This window comes from Gavia stellata, chromosome 19 (genome assembly GCF_030936135.1).
Source record: "Gavia stellata isolate bGavSte3 chromosome 19, bGavSte3.hap2, whole genome shotgun sequence".
Lineage (NCBI taxonomy): Eukaryota > Metazoa > Chordata > Aves > Gaviiformes > Gaviidae > Gavia > Gavia stellata.
Window position 1 is genome coordinate 4,546,880 of NC_082612.1, and position 17,834 is coordinate 4,564,713.

At 40.0% G+C, this 17,834-nt stretch overlaps 1 protein-coding gene across 1 annotated transcript in view; it reads right to left on the reverse strand.

Annotated features, from left to right (window-relative positions):
* The window catches only part of LOC104252902 (bifunctional heparan sulfate N-deacetylase/N-sulfotransferase 4), an 86,158-nt gene extending 68,539 nt beyond the window's left edge, over positions 1 to 17,619 (reverse strand). The window contains exon 1 of the mRNA XM_059826839.1: positions 16,639 to 17,619. Coding sequence (XP_059682822.1) covers positions 16,639 to 17,619 — 981 coding nt within the window. The remainder of the gene's footprint in view (positions 1 to 16,638) is intronic.
* Positions 17,620 to 17,834: the final 215 nt, after the last annotated feature.

The following is a 17,834-nucleotide window of genomic DNA, read 5'->3' on the forward strand; positions in this document are numbered from 1 at the left end:
AAAAAGATGTTTTGGGTGAATTTCCTGCTGTCTGATGGAGCTCATCCCTTTCTAGATACTGCTAAATCATTCTTGACAGGGATGACTTATCCCCAGGGCTCCTAAAACTGCTTCTGACAAATAATTTTTTTTGGTATTGGAATGCATTGAATTTCCCCAAGCATCGTGCATCTGCGAAGTATTTCCTGTTAGAAAGGGATGCTTGCCCTCTCTTCAAGCTCCTCATCCCTGATTTTCTACATTACACAGGATGAATGCCGTGCTATGCTGTAAGTACACAAAGCGAATTATTTGGAAGGGAGAGTAAACATTTCTAGCAAGCATTTTTTTAATCAGAGAGTGTTTACTGATGTCTTTTACGACATGTTCTCTTGGCTGCTTGGAAGAGAATGGGAACATAATTCTGAAATTTCTTATTCTTTTCCCCAACGTATCATTTGTATGAGAATACATTCCCGTGGTATATAGAACCTTCCACGGGGAATAGTTTTTGGTGAAAGATTCAGCCCACACCCTAGAAGAAGGGTATGTCTTCCGAGCGTAATAATGTCTGATGACAATAATAATACAGGGAAAATCAGTGTTTCTAATGTTTGCGATCCTTTCGTAAGTCTCACAATAGTTGAAATTTTTGGTTTTTCTCTGTTGTCACATATAGGAGAACACCAGCTCTCAACCTACATTTCTAGCACTTAGGAACAGTGAAGCAAGCTAAGCTCACCAGCACGTTAAATGCTTGCGGAGTATTATGTCAGAAAATAAAAGATTGATGGGGCGGGATGTTAGTTTTGTTTTTTGTTTAAAAAATATTCCTATTTCAAAGCCATTCACGTGCATTTTAGTAGCAGGTAGAAAGTGGTATTACTGAGCCAGTTAACTTTTAAATCTAGTTGCTTTTTGATCTCAGTCATTACAGGTAGTACTTTTCTCTCTAAATATTCCCTTTGAAACTGTGTAGCTACTTGCAGTGTAAAGTATGAATCCATGTAACTTAAGATCATTAAACTGAGAAAAATATTTTCAGCAAAGTATCAACAGTTTAATTATAGGTGTTACACTAAATTTCCCCTCATTTCTGAAGTGAGAGGTTCTATTACTCTCCCAGCTGTGGGGGAGTGCCATAATTGTATATTCTATGGGAATAGCTGTTTAAAAATCATAAATACTGGATTGTGCCAATAGGGTTTACTTGGCTGATGCTCTGTTATACAAATGGGATTGTTTGACAAGGTGTACATTCAAATCCTGAGAAGAATTTGCAGCTGTAAGATGAGAAATGGCTAAAAGATAGGTGGTATTTTTCAATTGTGAAAAATCTTCCTTATTCCTCAAGCTCTTCTATGGGCTCTGCAATCCCCCTTCTTTGCCCCTTCTCTCCTCTGCTGGGGATTGGCACCCCTCAACCCTTTGCCATCTGAGGCTATAGCACCAGCAACCAGTCACTGAAATTACTAAACCCAGAATGTTTATATATGATGAATATCAGCTGGGTTTCATCAGTTTAATGGCAGAAGAATATGAGAAGACTGGTTTTAACCATCCTACAGTGAGCTCTTTCCAGCCTTTTGTGTACATGTAGGTCTACAGGCACATACCTGTGTCTATGTATCTTGTGATGAACTGTAGCTTTTCACGTTTACAAGCTTGTCCTCTTATACTGGCACAGCACAGAATATTGTCCAATATAGCAACAGAGCAAAGCGAGGACAAGTACTTATGAAAGTACATGATTCAGCCAAATATTTTTCCCCAACACATTTAGTCAGTTAAACGGTTGCAAGTGATTTTACTCTGGCGTGGCGAGCGCTCAAAGGGTGTTTAACCAGCATCGCGCTGCCCTGTTGTACCCTCATGTCAACGGATGGACTTTGTATTGCCTTCAGAGAATGCCCAGTGCAATATACAGGGGCTTGCTGGCCGTGCCCCTCAACATAAACCATAACAGTAATGATAAAAGAGTAATAAACTCCTTTTTCTAAAGACGGTTTCTTTTCCCCTATGGCTGAGTCCACTGTAATATCAGCTCTCAACACACGAGGGAAGAGAAGGGAATTTCCTCTTACCCTTCACAAAATCTTGAAAGGAGAGGCAAAGGGTAAGTGGAGCGTAGGTAATTTTACATTCAAATCTCAGTCGAGATGCTGATCTTTGGAAACTTCTAAACCTCCCTTCGGCATCTTCCTATACTCCTGAAATCAATGTGTGTATCATCAACTCAAAATGTTTCCTTATATTAAACAAACAAATGACAAGTTGTCACTAGTCCGAGGCTTTGCCTCTTGTTGCTGAGCTTTGAAACGTACCTGCTGCCTGAAGGCTGAGAGTAAATCCTCTCTGGTCTTTAGCACAGAGCTGCTCCGTAACACCCACCTTGCAATATTTACAGCAGCGATGGGTAGCTTTTATTTCCTGATAATGTACTGGCAGCATGTTCCCAGTTACAAGAAAAATAATAGTGAAAGCGTATGGGAAACCTTATTCCCTTTCCTAATAACAAATACAGTGGAATTACACTTTATAATACCGCAGGCATATTTGTTTATCATGCACATAAATCTTGGGATATGTTACTAGGAAGACACATGCAGAGCTTTTTTATTAAAGAATTCACATTCTGCAGCTGAACCTATGTTTTTAAGAAGAAATGCATTATTATTATTATTATTATTAACCATGTAGAGCATAGCCTCAGCAGTTCACACTTATGCCTGGAGCTCCATTAAAGATTTCCTAAATTAATAAGATTATAGAGTATTTGGTCTCTATTAATTATAGATACATATAGATTAATGCTTATTTATCCATGTATATTCAATTAATTTCCAAACATCTGTGCTAATTTGTTGAAAAACCTACAGTAAATATTATTACAAAGGAGGTCTTCAGTCTTTACAGCCCTTAGAGATTAAATATTCCTGGAAGATGGAGAGAGCATAGCCCTGACCCAGGGTCCGCTTTGGTCCTCATCCCTTGAACCTCTCTCCCACGTTCTGTTCTTCACCACGTTGCTTTTCCCTGCTACAACCTGCTGCCCGTGGCGTCTTACAGCCCCTTTCCCAGCTAGGATCCCAGCCTTTCTTTTCTCCTCGCACATTGCCAGCAATAAACCAGGCAGAGGTAGTGGCTCTGGCCTGTCGCCTTTGCTTATAGCTATTTTATCTGCGCCTATGGCTACAGGAGTGGGGGGGGGTAGCACCCAGGCACCCCAGAGGTGGCCAGCTGTGGCCTCCCCCCTCTCCCAAGCCCTGAGATCACGGTCAGAGCTGCTCTTGCAGAGAATATTTTTGAGGCCAAACTCCCTCGATATTGAAATCCATACCAAAACTTCTATTAAGTAAAACGATCCAGATCTTGGCTCTGTATCCACACTATTAATGAGCAGGCTAATGTACTGACCTACAGGCTTCTGGGGAGTTTGAAAACCCAGGGAATGAAAAATTATCCCGAGATTTACCCTGTTAAAGCAATTGGACCTCAACCAAAAAAGCACTTGTGCTTTCCAGAATCACTGACAGTTTTAAGAGCCCATATTTCATGAGTTTTGGGGAAGGCAAGCAAATACGGTATGCTGTCAAAAATGTGAATGCAAACATTCTTTATACAGCCCTTACTTAAAGGTCTGCTGTTTTGGGGTGAAAAACATAGGTCCTTGAAGCCCGTGACTTTGATTCAACCTGATTCAATTGAGGCAGTTCAAGTAAAATATTGAGACAACTTTTAGAAATTGCTTAAATGTCGATATTTTGGATTTAATATGTGATGTAGAAGTTACATTAATAATTCTGTTTTTTACATAAAATGAAGAAGCAGTAAAAACCTGAAATATCCATTTCCTGGGATATTCTTGTATTAAAAAAGTCTCTCAGCAGTGTGAATTATTTGCATTTTTTAATTTCTGGAAGATCAGCAATTCCAAAGCTACAGTTAATTATGAACTTTTGGAATTTTTTTTTTTAATATTCTTCAAACTGCCCACTTTTCCTCCAGCTTGCCAGAACAGACAAGCTGGCAGAATATAATTTTGTTTAAAACACATTCCAGTGGACCATTCTGCATTTAATAAATCAACATTTTGCCACTGGAAACTGTTTCACTGGAGCCATCCAAGTCGATCGAGTAACAAGAATATCAGCTTCATTTTCCTGTGCCTTACCACTTTGCCATTTTGGAAGGATTTTCCACCCATTTAGTCCAAGGATAAATGGCTAAACAAGTTGGAAGGAAGGAAAACTAAAATCCTAACCTCTAACCTCTAATTCTTTGAATTTCACTGTAGCTTGACCAGGAAGTATCAGGAAGTAGGTACTAGTTTTAATATATTTAATCTGTGATTTTTTAAAAAATAAATGCAAAAATGCCAATTAAATGACTACATCAATTAAGAAAATTAAACTCTCTCAGATAACTGATTCAGCCTTCTCCAATCAGAAGTGTTAAAAATAGCGTGGATGTCGTGCTAGAGACGCTGAGTGTGTATCACACCATAGATTCCACTTCTGTTTGGGTGCTGCCTGGATGAAAACATGAACAGCAGATTAAAAGAGTGCTGGTAATATGAAAAAAAGAACAAGAACGTAGAAACGAGTAAGGGTTACAGATATTTAGAGAAACTGTGATGGCTTGGTAAATAGTATCTATAATTTGTGCTCCTAAAAGGGAAAAAAAAACCCCATCCGTGGCTTTATTTCCTCAAGAAAACATCTTATCAGAGATTAACACCAAGGTGATGTTTTGCTAACAGAATATGTTTGGGGATGGGGAGGCATTAGTTTCTTTCAGGTGAAAGTTAAAACAGCTGGTCACCGGTTCTGCTTTTCTAAAATGAGCCAGAGGTGGGATAATGGCTTTACCGCTCCAATTTAATGGTCTTGGAAAGGAACAGGTTACTCTAACCTTCGCTAGCTTGTCATAAATCTTACTGCTAATTAAACAAAACAGGAGATTGTTATTTACAGGAATCCAGGATTTAGGAGACCCTGTCTCACAAAAAACAAATCAAGAAAAAAATAAGAGTTTCACTCAACTTCAAGAATTTCAACGTGTTGAAACTACTTTTCTTCCCAAACTGTATCCACGTATACTTTAACCTATCCACAGAACACGGCTTGTGAGCTCTATGGACTTGGACGACCGACCCGGGTAAGACAAACTCTGGACTCTAAACAGGCGAAGTCGCTCTTAAAGAAACTCTCAGACTTGAAGGCTACCACGTTGCCTTAGCAGTCTTTCTGTGCCAACCTTAACTGGAAATACAAGAGCTTTTTATCGTATGCTATACTAATCAATGATAAATGCTGGAGTTTTAAACCAGGAAACTTTAATACATGCAATGTGTTGCCATAAATCAAATCCTAATGAACAAAAACACTGTTCAGAAAGCTCCGGAGTGTTTTTACTAATACACTGGTTTGCAGGAAATTATGAATAACTTATCCGTTCATTTTCTTGTTAATTTTGAAAATGAAATTCTATTAAGGTTAAAAAAAAAAGTTTTGTTTTGTTTTCAACGTGGCATTTCTTTAGAGAAATTCTTAACTTTTATAAAATATTCTGTATAAAATATTGTAACTATTGAAATTATAATTTATCATATGTAATATTTCCATTACAAATTTAAAATTTTGTCCACATGAAATGACATGTTGAAATCACTAAATAGTTTTATATTATAATAATATAATTGCCCATGAGACCGAAAAATTATTTTCTACTTTTTTTGGAGACATGTATTAATAGCAATAAAAATTAATTTTTATGTAACTATTCTAGAACTAGCAAGGTTTTTTTTACAATGTCATATTCAATAGTAAAAACAAGAATGTGGAAGGAATATGATTTTAATCGATGAAAAGGAACTTGTGCTGTAAGGTCCTGTGCAGGTGAATCTCATGAACAGTTAGAAACCTTGATTTTAGGACCACTGTGTATACTGGCACAGATAGAAGACTAATTGTAAGGAGAGTATTACTTTAAGAATTCTTACTGTAAGAAAGTATTACTTTATTAGAACAATGTTTCCAGAATAAAAGGTTGCCACCAAAATAAAAACGAGGTATGTGGCTTCCTCTCTGTGGGTGATGACACTCTATGGGCAGTAAGTCCTCAAATTACTTTTTCTTCTTAACTCTAAGAAAATATCTGTAGAAACATTGCCTTGTGCATTTGGCCCATAAGGAACAAAATTTTATTTCTCTCACCTCCTGTATTTATGTAGTAATTGTGTTTGCTGCCTGCAAAAAATGATTACAGCTGGGTACAAAGCTATGCTACATCCATGTACATCACTTGGAAAGGACACCACTGCGCATTCAGAACAGGCGCTGTAAAAGGGACGTGTAGATCGCAGTGCTAATAAATGTGCGGATAGCACATTAAAGGCCACGAAATGAAAATGAAGGGTGAGCTAAAACTGATGTTGGCGTCCTGCTACCGAACTGAGAATAGGCTGGCAATGAAGAAGCAGGGGGATTTACTGGAGAACCTTGTTGCTGCTGGCATGTGTGCGGCAGTAAATAAACGGGAGCTCTCCCAACCTGACGAATAAGTAATCTGTACTGGCAGCAAAAATGCGTGAAAGAAGTGAGAGTCTCTCTGTGAGGTTCAAAGGAGCAGGGCAGCAAACAGCGATCTCTGCAAACGGAGTTGGGGTGCCCTGTATAGCAAAGTAGGGGGTTGCGTTTGAGACGTGTTAACACCTAACACCCAGCAGGTGCTTCCCGGCATCCATGCAGCACACAGCCAAAAAATAAAGTGATCTCGTAAAATTCCTAAGCGAAGGGGCTCTGTGAGCCTATGGAAGGGGAAGGTTTTTCAGGAAATTCCTAGCACTACGGTGTCCACATTTTCACCATTTTGTAAGTTCATGTGAACATGGGTGAAGTTTCATGGGTGCTGCAAAGTGCTAGCTCCAAATAACATCGGCACTGTAGCGTGTCTTGGTACAAATATTCCCAATCAACCCTCGTATGGAAACAACTGAGGCAATTGAAAAAGAGCTTTATACTTATGGCTGTGAGCACTGTTCTCTGAGCACAGAGAACAGGCTGCCTCTCCTCCTGGGACACTGGCAGTGGCATACACCTGTAGCATGGGCCATGGCAACGGAGAACAAGGCGCTCTGCCATGTATTTCTGGTTCAACCTGCTATATCTCTTGGCGATGACAAAAAAACCCCCTAGAATCAGACGAAACTGTAATGTGTAATGGAATTTGACAATACAGATGGGTGGATCAGCATTCAGTACTGCTGCTGCAGTGCTAACCTGGTGTGCACAGATGTTAGCCTTATTCAGGAGATTGGCAACTGGAGAGTCGACCATCTGCGGTTTCTTACCATCGTCCTTTGAAAGCCCTAGTGATACTGCATTGCCACAGGGTCTGGTATAAAGCGAGAGACTGATAGACAACGTTCGGTGCCCAAGACTCCCAAATGTGTACCTGTTCACAGGAGCTGGCATTACTGCTGTGATAGGTGTACCTACCAGACCTTCCTGAGAGATCCATTAAACACTAGCAAACAACGAAGGGTTTACCCATCACTTGCCTTTGGTGCTCTTGGTTTTAAGCTGGAAAACCTTGATTTACATCTCCACAAAGGGTTGGAGAGTTGCCATGCCAGTGGTCATAGGTCAAAAACTGACCGTCAGGTCTAACTGGTTGGCATCTGATGGAAAACCACAATGCATCATGTAGTGTTTTATTACAGCTCGCACCTTCGCAACAAACCCTGAATGCTTTGCACAATTTTATCTTCTTTTGCTTGGCCAGTCCGCGTGGACACAGAATATTATCTGGTGACATAAACATAAAAGGCAGGATGATTTTCTCATCAAATTTGATTCTTTGTGTGTGTCCTTATGATCATTGCAAAAAAACTCAATAAACTCTCTGATGCACAGACATCCCCTTCAGCGGTGAAATAACTATATCAAACTGTCACAATTTCAAATGTTCAATGAAATAATTCATTTTTTTTGTTTATTTATTAAAGTAGCTACACACAGACCACATGAAATTTCCTAAATACAAAGGTTTCTAGTGAAGCGAATTTCTCCAGATGAATCAATGTGTTTGTATGCAAAGCACTATTCTCCGACAAACTCTGCTGAAAGCAATATGTGACTCATTCTAACTATTCCAAGCTATGCATGACTCATGTTGAATGATGGAGTCAGGTCGTCTGTTCTTATGTCTCTGTAAAAGTATTTGGACTCTGTATACGCCCAGAGGGAAAGGAAACCCTTGTGAAAATTGTCCAGCCCTTTGGGGAAAGCCTAAATCTCCCCATAGGTGAATGCACAGCTCACTAGAAGCAATGGTCTTATCCTAGATTTTGACCAAAGGCATTTTTTTTCTGAAATGAAACAGGAGGTTTAGCTTGAAGGTTATCCTATTATCTGGTATCATAATCTGCTTATGATTTACCAGTTTTAAAGTTCCGTATGCTGGCATGTGATGTTTACCTTCAGGAATGATAATTAATAGGCAGTGTCCATCTCCTAGAAAGTAGTTTTGCACTTTAAAGGGACACCAAGCCCAGTGTTTGAGGGGCAGCTCTTGCTAGACTCTTATTCTGCCCTCTGCGTAACCTGGAATTTGGTAACTTTTACCTAAAAGCTCATACGCTATTCTGCCTGTATAGAAAGAAGACAGGCGGAGACTTGTAATATTAGAAGTAAAAGTATTAATTGAAAGGGTCTATGGCCATATTCATAGAAGAGTCAAAGAGGGTCATAAGATTTAATATGTGTGAGTGTATGTGTATATAGGCATATGTGTGTGTGTATATATGTATACATAGATAGATATGTCTGTTTGAGAATTTGAAACCAGGCATAGAGGAAGATTTGGTTTTATACTACATTATGATACAGAGGTGAGCAAAAAATGCCTAGTTAATTATAGCTAAATATTTTAAGTTTCAAAGGTCTCCTTTTCTCTTTGAGATTTTCTCTATTATCTCATACGTTTGTCCATCCTTCCATCTATTCACCCTTTTTCTGAGCATTGCCATTTTCAAATCATTTGAATAATGCTAATGAAACTAAATTGAGCTTTTGCTCTAAGTGTTGTTTCTTCTGCTCACATTTGGATGACAAAGGCATATTTAAAGTTACTTAAGTAACCCTGCTACTAGAGTAACTGCATTATATATGGCTTTCACGGTAATGTGTTTATTGCTGCATCAAGTGCTTTTAAGGCAATAATTATGGCTGCTCTTTAAGTCTGCATTGGCTAGCCTTTCTAGAAAGGTATTTGATCATTCCATAGAGTGTTATTTTGCTATACAGGAAGCAATTGTTATTGCTCCTTTTTAAATAATATGCATTGTTTTAAAACTCAGGTTAATGGAGGCCTCTTGAGAGGTTGATATAAAGCAGCCATGTTTTTTGGCTCCTATGAATTCCCTAAATGTTATGAAAAAGATTTAAATTAAATTAAATGAAGCTAAAGAAAATAGAGTACCACAGATATCCTGGAAAGATACTCCAGTATGATACAACCTATGACTTCAGAATTATTTTGGAGAAGTGATTCAAGAAATCAGTACAAATCCAGGAAATCAGCAGAAATGTAGACAAAGGAATGCATCACAAGGCAATGATGCTGAGCAGAGGCTGTGAGCACTAGATATTTCTGAATTAGACCAATAACTAAAAACCCCTGCCCTGCTATTTTTCAAAAGGTATTTTACTGTTTTTTTAAATTTCAGATTTTTTTTATCTTTTTCAAGATTAAGCTCTATTGAGTTCTTACAGCTAGTTAAGAAGCTGGAAGAACGAAGGATGATTTTTCTGTTTTTTTTAATTCATTTGCTTGCTTTGTGAAAGATTAAACTTTTTTCCTTGGAAAAAACCTATTCAGATTTATGATAATCGTGTAGTGCTTGTACAACCAATATCAAATTGCACTGCTTGGAGCCTTGTAACCCTGCAGACAAAAACCCAGTCTGCCCTCTGGGACAGAACACCGAGTGAGTTTTCAAACCTTCAGGAGAATCTTGCTTACACACGTGATAGAGGTACCCTTTTAATGTGTGGGACACAGGGAAGGAGCATAATTGTCTGAACTAATGAAATGAAAGAGCTAGAAAATTGGAGACACCAGAATTTGTTTTCTGGCAAGACTGTATAAACCACTGTCAAGACCTACCATATCTTCAGTGGGAAACCTGGCAGATGAGAGAACCCCAAATCTATTATAATTCAGGCAGGGTACTCGGATAGACAGTCAATCCGCCAAGCTGCCAAGGAGAAAAATAAATGTTTTGCTGATGTCAAAGGAATTGTGCTTTTTAACTACATCAGTACTGAAATTCTGAATGAAAGAACAGGCTTTATTGAAACAAAAAAGTATGAAAGGTTTTGCGTGGTGTGTCTTGACAAGGCACTTGAGCAATATTCAACACTCATATTATTGCAGAAAGAGCTGGGTGACTCAAGAGACCTGAACAAGGAAAATATTGAATGAACTGTCATCTCTGCTGAAGCAGAATGGAGTAGACACTCCCATTTTTAAAAAGATTGTTTGATTATTAAATTTTTCTTATAATGCCTTCTCAGCTGCTTTTAAAATTCATTTTTAAAGTCTTTAAGACCATCCAAAAGTGGGAACTCCAGAATTTTGCTTCATTGTGTTGTTCTTCACTGCCACTCTCAAGTGCTTTAAAAGGTGACATAAGGACAACACAGCCTGTAATGACTAATGCTTGGCTGTCTCCTCTGGCTTCCTATGCTCATTCATTTTCTGTTTTTAGTTTCTCCCTGTATTGTCCATTGCTGTGGTTACTTTACTGGCAGGAGTTTATTATTATAAAAAGGCTATAGGGATGGCTATTTTATCTCACGTTACCGGCATGAAGCGATTGCTGTTTGCAGCTTCTGCTGAAGGAAAAAGCCACAGATGAACGGACACTAAAAAAAGATTTGTTTCTTGTTCCTGTTTGTAGCATTAGGAGTTTCAAATTTTGCTCAAGCACTGAGGATTTTGGGGACTGACATTTGGAACTAACTGGATGCGAACTGAGATATTGGGCTGCTGTAGCTTCCATCATAATCTTCCCTACAGTTGTGTGTGAGTACAGGAAGGGTGCAAGAGAGAAACTCTAGAGAAACTCTTCAGAAACCTGAGTCAGAAATCCAGGTATAAGTTATAATCCTCCCCGACTCTTAATTCTGGTCTTGACCACTGCTGGCAATTTTCTACAGAAAGCTGGGCATATTCGGTGACACTAGATGCCAAACTCTGCAAAGGGATGCAGAAAAGTGTTACTGTCCATTGTTAAAGAGAGTTTCCTCATCCACATGCCTGGCTTGGGTCTGTACCACCAGCTCCAGACAGCACGAGAGGTAAGGCATCCCAGCAGGGAGGAGCACTGGTCTACAACAGTTTATTAAATTCCTTCTTTCAAAGGGCATTGAGACTCTGCATGGACAGGGAGGAGGGTTTGCACGCAGCAGCACAAGGAGATTTGCCCACCCTGTGCCCACCCGCAGCTTTGTACTGACTATCGTTCTGCTGTGCCTGGTGATGTGGCCCAGACATTTCTAATTATTCAACCTGAAAGCAATTGCCCTTGCAGGAAGATCAGAAAAAGCATATGCTGGAGAGATTCAGTTATTGAGCTCAGCCTCCTGCTGAGACAGTACTCTTAAATTTAGAATTCTCAGAAAAGATGCAACTCCAACATGAATTCTTGTCTTTAAAATACTAAAATGAGCAAGAAATCACAGCCTTTAAGTGTTCAAGGCTTTTTAATGATGGTGAAGGTCAAAGACAAAATGCAGACTTGTGGAAGTGAGGAGGTGTTAGAGACTAATGTAATTCTTATTTCCACTGAAGTAAGTGGACTGAAGCTTAGAGTGGAAGAAGTGGGGAGAATGCAGCTGGGCTATTCAGTGCTGCAAGGAGAAGGAAGGACTGCAGTCAACAGTAACACAAAGGACATTCCTGAGCATTGCTCCATCATTTTATAGTATCTCAGAAAGCACAAGGATGCTCCTGCCCTTATGGCAGCAATCAGAGGGAGTACAGAAAAGAGAAGTGTAGCTTTTAGAGAAAGGGGCTTTGTGATATGATGGTGCTGGGACGAGCAATTTCTCTTTGATTATCAGCTCCAGCTGGGAGAGTGGGGGAAGAGAGGGAAGCAGGTGGCTCCTGAGAGAATCCACCTGGAAGAAGGCTATAGAAGGGAAGCTGTGCTGCAGTGCAAGTCCTGCAGTTAAGAGGAGGGTGGAAAGTGGAAGGCTAATGCTTTTTGGTTTATTTTATTTTTGTATTTATTAAACAGTAAGAGCCTTAGCTTGTACTGTGATCTTGCAGGTTTTTTTTTTTTATGTTAACAGTAACTCCCAGAAAAGAAAGTGCGTTTGTGAAAGGTGTTGAACAAGCCCTGGTCACTGCATTGAGCTCTTCCTGGGTGAGTAAATATTGTGCTAGCTCATGCTATAGCAATACAAAAAAAAAAGACTTTAGCAAGTTCTTACTACCTGTTGGGGTAATGCAGCTCTGTTTGTGCTCAGTTAAAAGGAAACTTCAAAGGTAAAAGTTTTGTATTCTTTTGTATCTGGCAGTCCCAGGTGCTGCACAACCAGACGTTCCTAGGTTTTCTTGCTAAATCACTGATGCCAGTGATCCTGGAGTTCTTGCATGGCTGGGAACCAATATAATTTGCAAGTACACAAATTCAGTAGTTCTGCAATTAACTGGTGAATTCTTGAGTCTTTTGCCTTCTAGAATCAAGTAGCGAGATAATCTATTGGCAGGAGGGAAAGGGAGAAGTTCATTTGCAGAAGCTTGCTAGGCTCAAGATAGATCCCCACAAAGCTTGGGAAAATAGCTTTCTGTGGCTCTGCTGAGTTCCTGTTTAATTACTTAGCCAGATATGACCTTGCACAACTTCTATAATACGAGGGACCAGGAGATCTTTTGTGGTAAACAGAGCCCATAATAACTCCATTCTCTAATCTCTGTTTCTCTAGCTGATGCCACCCTTTATAAAACTATATATAACCCTGAAGCACCTAATTGAGAAATGGTTTTGTGAGGGGATAAAAACATTTGAGTTGCAGGAAGTAATTACACAGGAGCAGTGTTACTTGTCTTTTTATGGTTACATACAAACACTATTATCAGAAGACTCATTCTAGTTGTGTGTCCTTTGGGTTGGCGGTATTGTATGTTTGGTCACTGGAAGGAAATGCCTAAGAGATTGAGCAGGGTGATGTTGTTTAGTTGTAGTTTTAATACGGTTTAGGAGGTGTGTAACTGTTCGTTTGCAGTTTTTTTGCACACGCCTGGGAATCTGGCATGTATGAAAGCATTCCCAAGGGACGTGGGTGTGCAGGGCACCTTAGGAGAGCCTAACAGAGAGTCCGTATCACTCTGCAAAGTGAACCTACACCGTTTGCAGTAACAAATGCTAAGAACTGAAGGAATTGGAGAAGTAGTGATGTGGCATAATGCAGTGGATTGTACTGTGTTGAGAAAGTTTTTCATTACAAGCGCTGTTTTATATGGTTCTTTGTTTTGTTTTTGAAAGCACTGTATAAAAAACAAATATTTTCTTTTATGTTGGTGATGCTGATGTTTTAAACTTGCATTGCAGGGGACAGGATGAAACGAGTTTTGAGGTGCATAGCATTATAAATGTGGACTGTGATTTTTAAAATTTTTTTAAATTTTTTTTTCATTGCTAAATATACCTGTAACATACAGTTCAGGAAAGAAAGAAAATGGTCCAAGTTCTGCCATGTACTTGTTGAACAACATACAAAGCCTGTGCTAGTCTCTAACTCTAGCTATCAGAGCCATGCATGCTTCCACCCTTATCATACCCCTCCAGGAGAAACACAACCTGTCCCTAAATCTCCTAGAGCATCCATGGGTCAGAAACAGCCTCTCACCTGCCGTGAAAACGCAACCCTCTCTGAGCAGCTGGGCCACAGCCGCTGCTTCAAAATGCATGGCAATACTTTGACATCACTTAAATATAAGCCTCTTAAATATTGTCTCCCTTTGCTATTTTGCCTTTCGAGCAAAGAAGCTGCTCGGCCTTAAGGGGTGAAGGCAGGCCCAGTGGTTCTTAATTGCCTCCTTCCCCGAGTGACTTGGGAGGTTGTTCTCTAACTGGCTGTAATTATCCTTTGCTGTAAACTAACCCAAATACACTCCGATTTCGGTGTTAGGTTCATTAGCAAGCATCCTGGTTGGCATGTTAATGTATTCTGGGAACGTCCAGTCTATAAGAATGGATTGATTTGTGTAGCAAGTGTTTGTGAAACACCCTGAGGAGCAAATTTGTACCACGTAACTGATTTGAAATGAAACCCACGATGTTAAGGACAGGATAATAATGGATGGTCAAGTTGCAGAGTGGCTTTACCTGTGAACGTGGTCTAAAAGGGATATAAACATTTTATTGTCCCCAAAAGAGTGCTTGATGGGAAGGTTGGGTCTGAGCCTGTGCCTGAAAAAGATTTATCCTTGTGGTTGGTGTCTGTGGCCTGATTTCTTATTTGAGGTGAAGAGGAGATTTAACCAGTGAGTGGCACTATTGGTGGGTTTGCAATGGAAGCGGGTAGCTAATTTAGCATGGGAGAAATGTGGGAAGAATGAAAGCTTCCCTTCATTCCCTGACTGAAACATAATCCATAAAAAGATGACTCATCACACATTCCTTTAAAAAAAAATAAAAATTCTGAATCCTAGCAAATGCTTTCTCTTGTTATTTTCAAGGTCTTCAGCAGCATGGACTGCTTGGTTTTCAGATGGGTAAATGTGTGTAGCATATAAAAGTGACGCTGAATGCTTTTAACAGCTACGGTTCTGCCATCCAGCTCCTACTCAAGCCCCTGGATCTGGAGTTTTCTGCTGTGTCTCCTGTAACGAGCAATGAAGCATGGCTGCTCTGCCAAGCACAGGTGGAAAGGTTTGCCCAGTAATGGTCACTGGATAATAAATGAGGTGACTTGAGTATTTTTCTGCCAAGTGAGATTATTCCAGTCAAAAGTATGGTTTGAATTTCCAAGTGACTCTGTGTGGACACTCTTCTTATAGTAATAGGGGCTCTTTAACTGATGTAGAATAATAGACTTCCTTAGTGGAGCAAACCACATCAGTTAAAGACGCTCTCAAAAATGCGCAGGCGGAAAGCTATTGCTGAAAAACTTGTTCCACAATTGCCTTTTCAGTTAATTTCCTCTTGTATACAAGTCCTTTCTCAGAGCATTTTACCGTGTATTTCCGGAGAGAGAGCACTTGATCACTGAGCTTGGGCACAGTGCTCAGATCTCAAGACACCAGGCACTTGGAGTGCCTGGTGCTAGAAATCAGCCCTGATGAGCTGTCGCATGCCTGGTTTGGCTAATAGAATTATCCAAGCTGTTCTGATGTGCAAAATTGTTTTAATGGTATATTGGACTCCTGCTTTTGCTGCGTATTTCGATACCTTCTCTTAATGATCTGGATGAGGAGGCAGATGAATATAGAAGTTGTAGAAATGGAAATAAGAATTAAGAAACAAAATAGAGACCCACATTTAAAAACAAAAGGCTGGCTTATTGCTCGTGAAAGCAGTGGGTTATTTATAGGGAAAACCCCTCTAAAATAAAGACTTGAGAATGTGATGTTGCATTCTCAGGAACTTCATCTCTGAATATGGTGATTCCCAAATGTAGAAAATTGCAAGGAAACAACTGTCATGTTAAGTTCTGTCTATTCTTTCCAAGTTGCACACATCTTGGAAAACTGCTCTGAACAAATCTAGTGGTGTCCCCGGATACTACGGACTATGAGGAGAAGTTTAAAAGAGCCCCCAAAGAATAGTCTGTGGGCTCTTCACTGTATCAGATGGTTATGTCATTTGCTAAAGTGTAGGCTGTGCTTCCATGCTGTCACCGGTAACTTTAAATACTTATCTGCTAGTCTGCTAATGAAAATTATCCTGCTAATTCCTGTAAGTCAAACCGCGACGGTAACTTTTTCAGGCTTTTCTTCCTTTTGCTCTTTCTGTTCTTTTTAAATATAGCAATAGTTACGTGAGATTTAAAAAGGTAATCATCTTCTATTGCTCTGTCTACTTTTCAGAAATAATGAACGAAAGAATACAGAAAATGCCAATAAATGGTATTACGTATATATGCCACATACACACATGTGTATGTCTGTATGAGCACAGGGAAAAACAAATTAATGCAATGTAAAACATGTGTCATCATCTAAAAATTCAGATATCTCGGCTCCAGGAATGGACATCCTTTTACTTAGTTTCAAGAAAGATCGCTGTTATGTGAGGCACAAAAAGTCTCCTTTGTTACCCAGGTGCTCTGGGTGAAGCCCTTGAGCAGAACCTACCTAAGCAAGAGGCAGCCAGTACACTTGCTATATGGATTACTGTATGAGGCCATCTCTACATATCAATGTATATACACATACACGGATGCCTTTCTGTATATATGTGGGTAAACAGACTTTTAAAGCAATCTCAGGTTATGGTTTCTGTATCTGCTAGCTACACTTGTGCACTTTCAGCCTTTACTAGGAAATGGAGCTTGCCAGCTTTTTCAAGCTTTGCATCTTTTTAAATACCCATTCACACATATGTTTATCTGGGATGGTATCCCCAAATTCTTGCCTTACCTTCACATCGTTGATGTTCATCCTCGTTCCCTCCTTCCCAACAAAGATGTCATCTATGTCAACCAGAATGTACCTATCCAAGGACAGGGTGAGCTTCTTCCCCGACAGGAAAGAGATGGCATCAATAAAGATCAGTTTGTGCAACCAGAAGGTCAGGTTGTTTCCAAAAAGGACTCTTTGAATCCCATCATGAAGCCCCAAGTCTTGGATGACGGTTGCATACAGAGCAGCCTTTGGCAATGCCACGGGGGGTGGTCTGGAGGTCTGCAGTTCAGTTAAAAGCACAGGTTGATAGGTGGAATGGTTAAACTGGAAAACTGTCCAGTCTTCGCCAGGCAGAGGACCTTTCTCAACCCTTGGCGCTTTGGTAATGCGCAGTAGGGGAGACTGAGGGTTTACCACACAGTCTTTGAGGGCTACATTATTGTAAAGATGTAATGGCAATCCTTTCAGTTTTGTACTTGGAGAGCTGTTCTCGTTGGCTTTATGAAAACCAATTATGCTAACACTGTATTCCACACAGTATTTTTCCAGAAGCTCTCTATTCCATGAGTCCATGGATACATACTTTAAAATATTCTCATATATAACAATCATGTATTTTCCTCTTCCATTGTTTGTGAGAGGGGGAATATCCCCCTTGGCTGGTGCGATGACCATGTGGTACTGAAATCTGCTGGACTCGAGGATGGCTATGATGTCTTGCCCTAGCTGGGAGTACTGGCTTTCCACAAACAGGAGGACAGTGGGATCAGTTTTAGATGGATCAATAGGCTTAGCTGTTTTCAGCTCCGCGGACCTGTACGGTAGAAGCTTTACGTCTTCGCACTCCACTTCTCCAGTGCTTTCCACGAGGGTCATTTCCTGCTTGTAGCCAGTGTAGAGGTAATAGGCAGAAATGACGATACTTGCCAAGCAGAAGGTCGCCAGGAGAATGACCAGCGTTCTGAAACTTCTGCGGAGCTTCACAATTAGATTCATCTTTTGCAGAACTTCCAACTTCTCTTGGACTTGCTGCTCTTTTGGTTCTCTCTTCCTAAAGCGCCATAGGAAAGAGGAGACGCAGAAGTGCTGATTCCCCTCCCAAGATGTTCATGTGACCATTGCAGTGCATTTATGAAGCTGTTGGGGAGGTTATAAAGCTGTTGGAGTGGGAAGTCAAAGGAACTGGAAAGCTAAATTGAGAGAGGTTTTCT